The 12,107-nt window shown below is 41.4% G+C and overlaps 1 protein-coding gene across 1 annotated transcript; it reads left to right on the top strand.

The window, feature by feature from the left end:
• Positions 1-2,551: 2,551 nt before the first annotated feature.
• LOC310873791 (ADP-ribosylation factor-like protein 3) lies at positions 2,552-10,834 on the top strand (the record flags this gene model as incomplete). Its single annotated transcript, XM_083786343.1, has 7 exons — positions 2,552-2,593; positions 3,928-4,071; positions 7,908-8,024; positions 8,831-8,881; positions 9,286-9,416; positions 10,124-10,178; positions 10,787-10,834. 7 exons carry the CDS (start codon positions 2,552-2,554, stop codon positions 10,832-10,834), a joined length of 588 nt encoding a protein of 195 aa, XP_083642469.1.
• Between the last annotated feature and the right edge of the window lie 1,273 nt (positions 10,835-12,107).

Below are 12,107 nucleotides of genomic sequence, written 5' to 3'. Positions count from 1 at the left end.
AAATGGGACTAAAACTAAAATGGTGTGTTCAAAAGACTAAGACAAAATCTGAATCTGCTGGCAAAATTAACCCTACATTCATATAGTGCCTTCATCCAAAGCACCTTTAATACAATGTGAATGCTTTCACCCTGGATTCAAACAAGGACAACGTGATGCAACATCACGGTTGTATGCCTCCGACAACCAGTTGGCATTTACGCCCATGTCAGTCCAGACTTGTATAGTTTATGTAGTGAAGATTCTCAGAAACAAAAACAAAAAAGCATGAATGCCTCTGGCGGGGGGCGTAAAAATAGTTTTGAGTAATTTGATACTTTGTGTTGCGCTGTAAATAAACTCTTCTGTGTGCTGCTAGTTTTATGAATGTTAACCCATCACGGTTTTCTCAGATCTTTTTTTTTCCAGGTTTATATGGGACTGGGTGTCAAATTGGACTTGTATTTGATGAAATTGTCTTTATACTGCCCTGTTTATTATGTATTCTTGTTTTGCTCTTGGTATTTTAGTACATTTAGTACATAGTCCGCATCAGAAATGTGGACCTAGGCTGGCAGGGCACTGCGTCAGGCACCCAGGACTTGAGGCAAGTAAATTGACCCTATGGGAGCCAACCCAGGGCAAAGCCAGGAGGAGAAAGAAGCGTACCACCACCTATGTAGACGTGCTGCGGCGCGACAGCTTGGCTTACAACACTGAAGAGCTCAATTAAGAACCTGATGTTGGATAGGAAATTGTGGAGGGCAGCGATCCAGGAATCCCGAGTTGGTGTTGGCTAGACCTCACTCTCACAGCAACTAAACTAGTACATTCTTCTGTGTCTTGTGTACAGCACTTTGGTTCAACACTGTTGTTTTAAATGTGCTTCATAAATAAAGTGGATTGGATTGGATTGGGGATCCAGTGCTTTGGTCCTAAAGTGTCACACATGTTCCCAAACTAGTGAAACATTTGTTTGTAGATTTAGCTTTCTAATTTATGGAATTTCTTTTCTTTTTCTTTTTCTTTCTTTGTGAAATTATTGAGAGAGAAAAAGACCGAGCCTATCCATCATTTCAACTTACTTTGGATATTGTAGGCCTACAGGGTTTGATGAGAGCCCAGGTAGGGCCGGGCCTTAATTTTCGGGCCTGTTGAGAACTCTACTTTTCACCAGCTGCCGGGCATGGCTGCGCTAATAACATTGGGGCAGGCCGCCTGTCTAGAGTTTAAATGGACAGGTGGGCCTGTTGAGATATCTAGCTTTAGCCCTGTCTAATCATTATCATATTTCTAAGAATCTAATCATAATCATATTTCTAATGTGATAATCCGTCCTCAAATCTTCTATTAACCTACCTACAGTAGGTGTGCTGTTATGTTTATGTTCATTTGTGTGTGTGCGTGAGTGCGTGTGTGCGTGCGTGCGTGCATGTGTAGAGGACAGGTCAGCCAGAGTTCCACCTGCAGGGGATGGTATCAGAAGCCGTTTCCAGATCTGAGTCACTCGAGTGGCGTAACTTTGCTGCCAGATTATTATACTGTGTCCATATGCACTGCCCAAGGCTGTTCAGTATTACTATACTGTGTCCATATGCACTGCCCAAGGCTGATCAGTATTACTATACTGTGTCCACATGCACTGCCCAAGGCTGTTCAGTTGAGAGATATGTTTTAATCTAGGAATAAAACAAGAGTGAAAATAATCCCTCTGCTCACAGGAGCACGCATGATGCTCACAACATGTTCAGTTTACTTATGATGACAAAAAGGCCTCCGTTCCCCTCTATAGGCTTGATGCTCAGCCATATGGTGAGTTGTCTGAGTTGTGCTTTTTCTGTGTGTGTGTGTGTGTGTGTGTGTGTGTGTGTGTGTGTGTGTGTGTGCAGGTTTCTTAGCAGGTGGCTAAGGGATAATCCAGCTAAAGCTCCAGTGCAAAGTGAGGATGGAGCGATGGAGGGATGGGCAAGGGAGGGAGAGGAGGGAGGGCTGAGTTGATAATTCTGGCCTCCTAATCCTGTCCATTCCACCCTCCCCCCCTCATCCTGCTTGCTTGCGAACTCTAGCCCAGCCGACATTACATTTACATTTACATGCGCGAGCACACACACATACACACAAACATACATACATTACAGAGGCAGCCAGACACCCACACAGACAGACGCACGTGCAACGGCAGACTGTCCCGCGTTGGGCAGAAGACGAGGACGAGAAGGCCACACCGGTGCCTTCTGCGTCCCCCTGCAAACCCGTTAGCTTCACCTGAGAATGTAGCTTCAGCCGCTTAGAGAAACACACGGCATCATGGCAGAATCTCAAAGGGTAGGTTAGCCTCTCTCTGCTTTCATTCTTTCATTTAATATTATGCTTCATTATGCTTCAATGTGCTGTTGTTTTTTTGAGGGGTGCTAAAGCCTGAACTGTAGGAATCTGTATGAATCTATAGGGTACAGTTGTCTCTGAGGGCCTTTCAAACACCAACGCATGTGTTGTCCTATCAGTGGTCGAAATGAGGTTACGATGTATGTTTTGTAGGTTGTGCTTTCAGCATGAATCAGTCATTATACGAATGGCGCCCAACTGGTTACGTTCTCGATCAAGAGACGAGAACGTAACGTAAGGAGTGTGCCAGAGATGTAGTGTAGTAGACATCTATGAAGTCATGTAGAACCAGATAAGACAAAAGGTCAGAGCCAGGTTAAGATTTCCTGGAAAGCTTTACTCACATTGGTTGTGTATGAACTCTGAAATACTTCACTCATATTCACTACTAGACTAGACTTACTTAGGCCTTTAAATTCATAGGCCGTTGATGAGACTCCTCCATCCCCTACTAGACTAGAGGATATAATATATAGGCTATATAGGATATAGTAATTATCACTCATCATCATCATCATCATCATCCCTCGAGTGCCCTCGAGATCTGCGACACAAGCTGCTTCCACTGGTCTCTGTTGTCTCATCATCACACCAAGTTCTCTAAAAAGAATTATCCCACAATTTTGTAACCCAGTTTTCTTTTCACCCAGTGCCAATTATCTAATGTAATCCTGGGCGCTACACTTCCTCTGCCAACCTGGGGGGGCAGCGGACTGACCTCATGCCTCCTTGTATCACACCAAGTTTATTCACAGTCAGTCCTGTGTCCCTACTCAGAACATCTGGAAATGTGAGAGGTCTTGGGGATTGTTTCCATTGTGTGTGATTTGGTCTTTGGAACACCATCTGTTGTTCTCTCTACCTTTTGGGCATATGATTGTCATAGAAAGAGCTTGTGAACCATGGAGGGAAAGATGGCTGTTAGTTAGTTACAGTACTTCCTGGTTCCTTCAGAAGGTACACTGCCTTTGCAAGAATGAAATAAGCAGTCTAAAAGCACGTACATTCATACATAAACGAAGCGACTTTACCGATGCCATTGGAAATATAATAATACTATAAATGTTAATTCTTAATTATTAATCTTAATCTTTCCACTGGAAAATGCAAATAACCATGCATAGCATGGGTGTCAGTAAACATATTCCCATTACTCAGAGCCATTTTTGGTTTCCAGTTCAAAACCAACTTTTAGGGTTCTCGAACCAATTCATGTTCAGTGGAAACACATGAATTAACTATTTGTGTATTTGTTTAATTTGTTTGGACTGTTCGATTTTATAATGTTAGTTTGTTTAATTTGTGTAAATGTTTTTTTTAACTTAAATCTTTTGTTGTAGCATGTATTGTATGCATCTCTCAAGAACAGATTCCAGCACTGCGCTTTTCAAAGGAAAAGAGGGTTTTTCCTTTTTGTTTTGCTGAATTGTTCACATAATATTGGTATTGTATAAGCTTTGTTCGGCAGGACCCCAGGAAGACTAGAGGCACTTTCAAGTGTCTCTAATGGGGATCGTTTAACATATGCTGTAAACATAAACTGCAATTATTTTCCTCTAGCAGGGTTTACTGTCCGTCATTGAGAAACTGAAGGGGGCCACAGAGAAAGAGTTGAGGATAGTTCTGCTGGGTTTGGACAACGCCGGCAAAACAACACTGCTGAAGAGCCTTGCCTCTGAAGAGATTGACACAATCACACCCACACAGGTGAGGGGAAGCTATATGCAACACACACACACACACAAAAGTATGTCCACACAAGAGTAGCGAAAAGGCATTGTGCACTCCTACAAGGACAGGTGCGTGGGAGCCGGCAACCAAATGCGAATCATGAGAAGAAAAGGATCCCGCACACATGTCTTCACTTATTAGATGACAACGTTTCGGTCTAAACCTGAGCTAGGCTACCTGATGAAGGTTGTTTAGACCGAAACGACAGTGCGGGACCCTTTTCTTCTCATGTCCACACAGAGGAAATTGCATACAAGGACATAAATAGTTCAGGTGCAGCAAAGTTACATCCACAAAATCAAGGAATATGTCGCGATACAACAAGAATGTCATGTCAATTCCCATGGGCCCAAAACCCACCCACTGTTGTTCCGACAGCGGATGGACACACCGCTAGAAGGCCAGGTCCAACGCCTCTCTTCCCAGTAGCTGCTCATGGGAAGGTCCACCAAGCAGCAGTTGGTATACTCCACCAGTGAGCAGCGCCTTGTTGTATGCAAGCTTGCGATGGTGTTGAAGCACACAGTGTCCACAGAGGTTGCAAATGCAACTTAAAGGACAACTTTAGTTTTTTTCAACCACGGTTCATGTTTTAGGTTGTTATTAGAGAAAGTAAAAGATGAGTGTTAATTCTTTTTCATTTGCTGCTTTCTTTCGTTTTAGGGATTTTAGCTGTTTTTGACTGGGGGGCGGGGGCATTCGAGCATGGGGCTAAATATGTATTTTTTTTGCAACATTTTATAGCGATTTATATTTTTATTATTTACTATAGTCCTACTAGACCTCAAGAAATTACATCTGGCCACAAAAGATCACAGGATCTACTGAATGTGAAGGTAGCGTACTGGGGGGAAGCCACACTGTGTGTATAGGCTCAATATGTCAGTTTGACACATTCAGTAGATCCCGTGATCTTTTGTGGCCAGATGTAATTTCTTGGGGTCTAGTAGGACTATAGTAATTAATAAAAAAATAAATCCCTATAACATTTTGTAAATAAATACATATTTAGCCCTATGCTCGAATGCCCCCGCCCCCCTTTCAAAAATAGCTAAAATCCCTAAAACGAAAGAAAGCAGCAAATGAAAAAAAAACATTACACCCACGTTTTACTTTCTCTAATAACAACCTAAAACATGAACCTTGGTTGAAAAAAACTAAAGTTGTCCTTTAAATCTGCACCCACTACATTAACGATGGTAGTTACAACGGAGCAGTTTAACGTCATGCTCAGGACACACACACACACACACACACACACACACACACACACACACACACACACACACACACACACACACACACACACACACACACACACACACACACACACACACACACACACACACACACACACACACACACACACACACACACACTTTCATTCTACAATATATGACCTCCTGGTGTATAGTACTGTATGTTAACTATATTGCTAGGTACTATCACATAATAAGCTATGCATCCTGTTGCGGCATATGCTACTATACATATTAAGCCTTCATTATGTCGGAGGAACAGGTGCATGTCTCATGAGCTCTCGTTCAAAGAATGAAGTCACGTGACACTCTTGTTAAAGAATGTCTCATTAGGAGGAGATAGACTACAATAGCATCTGGATACTCTGAGGCATATATACTCTCAGAATAGAACACATCTCTTATGGAACCAATATCATTATTCTCACCAATACCAACAACCAGTATCATCATCACACAACACACACATCAGGTTAAACCATGCAGACACGTGCACACACATATAGACAGACCAATGCTCCTTCGAACCAAAGCTCCCTGTCGGATCATAGTATGCCTCCCGACATCAAAGGGGGCTTGAGCCTCTGCTCTTTGAGTGGTCTGTAAAAAACTGCCCTCTCCAGAGATCATGCATTTACGGTGAATTAAATGCAAATGCCCCCCCCTTTCCTTTCCTTTCCATGCCATACAAGGCAGCATTCAGGAGAACTCTCTCTGCCGAACCTTCCTGAACTTAAACGCAATTTTACATTGAAAGGATCTGTCCTCTGTGTAGAAATCCAAGTTGTACGCCTCATTTCCAGTAGCTAAACAGTGTGGCCCGAAAATAGCTGATCTACAAGCTCTCAATGTGTCACAGAGTGACACGTTAGAGCTTGTAGATCCGCTATTTATTGCAAATAGAAAATCCCTTTTAGGGAATTTCAGCCCCTGTCTTTCTAACATTCTCTGCACGTCCCTGTTGTCTACTATATAATATGAAATCCAACACAGACATAATCTGTAAGGTCCAGGCGTGGAAGAAGTACTCTGACTTTTTACTCAAGTAAAGGTATAGTGATACCACAAGTAATAGTCCTGTATACTAAGAATAGAGGATCAGAAGTATAATTATAGAAATTTACTTAAAGTTCCAAAGTAAAAGTAAGTAAATTCTTTCAAAGCAAATTGGTCGAACTATTTTGAAACTAGCAGAACTAGCAGAACTAGTTTTGCACAATAATACTACAGTATAACTATTCCTCTCTGCCTCAGAGATGTACGGTATAGTGGAGTAGAAGTACAGTATTAAGTATTGGAATTTTGAAATACTCCAGTAAAGTTAAAAACCTACTTCAAAGTTTGTACAGTACTTTGTTACTTTCCACCACTGGGTAAAGTCCCTAGAGTATATACTCCAAGGTAAAGTCCCATGCTAGTGCATGTGAAGTGAAGGCTCATCAGTGTCACACACATGTACACGTTCGGTGGGTTCATGATCTTCTGAGTCTTTCTCCTCAGCTGGTCTTCAGGGTAATGTGTTGCTGCACAACAACCATGTAATGTAATTAAGCTAAATGTTATGGAAGCAGCAGCTGTGGCTTTACCCTCTGAGCACAGCACTTCCAGTGTGAAACTCAATTTATGGTGTGTTTCGTCATATTTATGACAGCTTGCCAAAATAACTTTTTGTCAAGTGACATCCTATTGCTATGGAGCAGTACTAGGCTATACATTAAGCCTAAGTTACTTCAGTGGGATCACAGGCTACTTACTGGTCTTACTATACATCGCAGAGGAAAATATTGTACCCATTCTGACCTTGAGATCAGATTCTAAAAATGTCTTCTACATCCTGACAGTATTCTGAAAAACGTTACGTTTCTATGTCAGTCGTTCTTCGATTTTTCAAAAATAGCAGACCTACAAGCTCGTAGCGCGCCACTCGGTGGCGCGCTATGAGCTTGTAGATCTGCTATTTTTCAATAGCTAAAGCATAACATAATGCTAACACCAAAATGGGTTCCTGCCCAGAATGGGTTAAAGCCCAAACCACACCAATGATTCGTCATGCAACTGCTTGCAACCATTATCCCCAATGGCAGTTGCAAGCAGTTGCATTGGTGTGGTTGACCTTAAAACTGGGCTTACTGTCTGCAATTATATGAAACGTTTAGTTACTTTGTAGATTTTGATTATAATTAGAAAACACGCTAACCACTTCAGCCCTATATATTTCGGCCATTTGAAAATAGCAGATCTACAAGCTCAGAGTATTTCAACATTTCAGTATTGATAATTCTACTACATGCGTATGTTTTCCACCACTGGTGGATCACATGCATTCTTCCGTCATGATTGGGATCACAATTCATTTCAGACGTTCTTTATTTTGTGGCCTTCTAAAGGCCTATTCGTAGTTGAGTTTTCGGTGAAGAGGGGACCACTTCACCGAAAACTCAACTATGAATAGGCCTTTAGAAAACTCAGCCATGTGTGACATAACAAACTTCCGAAACACTGACTGATATGCAGTAACATTGCCGTGTGTCTTTGACCTTTGACCTCATGCAGGGCTTTAACATAAAGTGTGTGGCGTCTCACGGCATGAAACTAAACGTGTGGGACATCGGGGGACAACGGATGATCAGATCATTCTGGACGAAGTACCTAGAAAACACAGACCTGTTGGTGAGTGCAGCTGTTCACACACAATTCTGTTTCTTTGTTTCTAGGCCTATTGAAGCTGCAGTTTCAGCGTTCCTTATTTGAACAATAATAATAGGCCTAATTAAAATATTCAATTCAATTAAATTCAAACCTTTATTTATTCTCGAGAGACATTGAGGTTTTCCCTCATTTGCAGTGTCGTCAAGATACAGTACAACATAATACAACATTTTCAAGCAATATATTGTCGGAAAACACCTACCTTTGTTTTTTTGTTTTTAGATCAGTGCTATTGAACACCCTTTACATCTGTGTTTTGGTTACAATCAATTAAAAGTATTTTAAATAGCGCTTCGGACAAAACCACTTAACTCCATTGGACCCTCAAACTGTCTGCTAAAACAGCTAACTCCACCACCACTCTCTCATGCAAGTAATTGACATTAAATACAATAACATCACAATACCAACTTTCATGAGGCAGTTTCGCATTGTTTTAAAAATATAAGGTTTTTCTTCATTTCCTGAAAAGTGAACATTTTGGAGTTAGGTGGTTTCTTCCCAACAGCAGAGATATATATTTTTGCATCATTATTTCCTTTTGAAAACATGTTTCTCTTTTCTGTAAAGAGAACACATTAAGTTACTAAACCCTGTTGAATCCAATTAACATGAGTGACATGAGTGAACCATAGCAACATTCTAGGATGAACATTCAGCCAAAATGGCCTGCATGGGGGACCCCGGGCAACTGGGTTTAAGTGGTTAATATAATGATAAACGCTTCTGTGAATCTCATTGATTTGATGTATGATTCTCTCTTTCAGATCTATGTTATAGATAGTGCAGACAAAAAGCGATTTGAGGAGACAGGATTGGTAAGCATGAAGTACAATTTAACCCATTTTGGGTGTGAATCCCTTTTGGTGTTTTAAGCATTATGTTATACTTTAGCTGTTGGCAAAAATGGCAGATCTACAAGCTCATAGCGTGGCACCGAGTGACGCGCTAAGAGCTTGTAGATCTGCTATTTTTGAAAATCTTTTAACTCAAATCTTTGCTTCTGGGGAGGTCCCTGTAACAACATATTTTCAGATGGGGGTCGGCGGCCAATTACATATAATCTTGGGGGTCCTTGACATGAAATAGTTTGAGAACCACTGACATAGAAACATGTGTTTTTCAGAAAACTGTCAGGATTTAGACGATAAAACTTTAACACCTCACAAATATGTGAACATCATGTGTGCGTGTGCGTGTGCGTGTGTGTGTGTGTGTGCAGGAACTTTCCGAGCTGTGCGACGATGTGAACCTGAAGGAGGTTCCGGTGCTGGTCTTTGCCAACAAACAGGACCTGGTCGGGGCATCGCCGGCCAGTGAGATCGCTGAAGGACTCAACCTGCACACATACAGGTGTGTATATAAATACTATCGGGTTGTCACAATAAATTATAACATATAATCGTCTAATTTGCGATTAATTGAGATAATCACATTTTTTGTAGGCCTGACCTCGTTTAGTTGAGGTCAGGTCAACTTATCGATCGAAGGAGTGAAACCACCCGACTCCAAAATGTTCATTTTTCAGGAATTTTCTTTAAAACGTATATTTTGAAAACAAAGCAACACTGCCTCATCAAAGTTGGCGTTTTGACTTTATATATTGTCAATTACCTTACTACCTTACATGAGAGGGGTCAGAGGTGGTGGAGTTAGCTGTTTTAGCAGACAGTTTGAAGGTCCAATGGAGTTAAGAGGTTTTTTCCGAAGAGCTCTTTACTACTTTTCATTGGTTCAATATTCTTTTGAGGGGCCCCTCCTATGCCCATCTTTCCGAGTTTGCGTAAACACAAGTGAGGATGCAACTTGTGACTGGCCAGAATGAGATGATGTATGATGATGATGATGAACGATGATAAGAGTGTTCCTCACTTCACACAGGTGTGATTTTTTTGTAACCTACACACAGACATAAAGAGTGTTCAATAGGACAACAACAACAAATCGAAAACCTCAAAAATGGAGTTAGGTGGTTTCCTCCCGACAGCAACGATATGTTGGTTACTCGTACAGGCCTTATTTGAATTGACATAGCCTATAATAACAACGTGCACACACAGGGACCGCAAGTGGCAGATTCAGGCCTGCTCTGCTGTGTCCGGGGAAGGAGTTCAGGTAAGATCCACCTCTACTATCATCAAAACCAACTCAATACAACTGATTCCAAGATGTCAACAATGTAAACATTATTCTCACCAGCAATTGTCTTGCTTTTCATATTTAACCGTATGCTATCTTAAATTTAGGGATGTCCCGATACACTTTTCTTTTTGTTTCCGATCCGATCCCGATACCACAATTTCTGTGTTATTATATATTATACTATATATTGAAGTCCACCGACTGGGAATAGTCTTTATAGATATCTAGCTATATATCTCGTGTTGTGTTTATAGCAGACTCCTCAATCAAATGTACACTTGCAGTTTGGGCAACTCCAAAGCAAACTCCACATGCCCCAACATTTTATTTACCTGCTATAGTGTCGACCCCTTACCCCTGCTGTGTCGGATCTGTGGTTAGAGTGGCATATTTGCCGATACCGATATGAACCGATATACCCAAATAAGGGCCGATCCGATACTTTTACGATACCGATATTGGGACATCTCTACTTAAAATACAAATAAATCCCATCTATGAAACCTAATTTTTAAATATTTTATCTGTTGTACATAATTATACAACATCTCTCTCTCTCTCTCTCTCTACCTCCCTCGTAGGATGGCATGAACTGGATTTGCAACAATATCATAAGTAAGAAGAAATAAACCAATATCCCAACTACATCCAAAAGAAGAAGTTACTCTCGTTTTTTACACAGCCCGGTTGTGAAGCCGGAACAGCCGCGGGGCATAATTATCAAGCAATTGATCACCACCTTCTACAGTATAAACATTGACTGCAACAGTGGGAGATGAACAATTTGTTCTTACTTACAAGATCTGCAAATGATAGCTACCGTTTAGCTTCAGGAGTCTTTCCATGTCCTGGGTTTGCTCTACAGAGGAATATGTGGGCGTTCTTACCTTTACAACAGCAGTGTGTAGCTCTATGTTGATCTGTTGGTGTTATCAAAGATAGTATGTGTGTGTTCTGAGATTTTTTTGACATTAAAACAATTAGACCTTTTTGCTCTTGTAGTGTTTTCATGATCTATTTCAGGGGTCTTCAAACCCTTTTTCCATGTCTGTAATATATTCTGCATTTGAGCCACGACGGACCACCATCTGATTAGATTTTGTTAAGATTTTGTCCACAATTCCATGCTATATTGATGTGGTACCATTAGGAGAGAAGAGTGTACACTTCTTGTATATATTTAAAGTATAAATGCATATATGTTTAACAATTTCTTTTTTAATTACCAGAGATTGTAGAAAAATCCAATTCGTTGTAGAGATTATTGTTTAGAAACTTAGGAAATGGTGCAACCAAAATCTCTGCCACACTTATTGTCTCCACCAGGCCGAAGGCCTAGGGGGAGAGTATGTTTTGCACTCCGTCCGTGTGTGTGTCCGTCCGTCCGTCCGTGTGTGTGTCCGTGAGCAGCTAATCTCGGCCACCGTTAACCCGGTCGATGCCAAATTTTGCACACACACTCCCTGGATGCCAACGATGAACCTCTGCCCCAAACTTTCCAGAACGGCCTGTTATAGCGCCACCAGGAGGCCGCTTTGTGCAAAACAAGTTTTTGCACAGTACACCTACAGATTTTGTCCAAACATCACGCAAATTGGTACACAGTCTCTCTAGAGCCATTCAACCAAACCGGTCTTTCATATTTCCAGAACGGCCTGTTATAGCGCCACCAGGAGGCCGCTCCAGGAGGCCGCTTTGTGCAAAACAGGTTTTTGCACAGTACACCTACAGATTTTGTCCAAACATCACGCAAATTGGTACACAGTCTCTCTAGAGCCATTCAACGAAACCAGTCTTTCAGATTTCCAGAACGGCCTGTTATAGCGCCACCAGGAGGCCGCTTTGTGCAAAACAAGTTTTTGCACAGTACACCTACAGATTTTGTCCAAACATCACGCAAAT

Source organism: Protomyctophum parallelum (genome assembly GCF_964188405.1).
Source record: "Protomyctophum parallelum genome assembly, chromosome: 16".
In the NCBI taxonomy this organism is placed as follows: Eukaryota; Metazoa; Chordata; class Actinopteri; order Myctophiformes; family Myctophidae; genus Protomyctophum; species Protomyctophum parallelum.
Note: the sequence above shows the minus strand (reverse complement) of the source record. Positions and strands in the feature narration are given on the sequence as shown.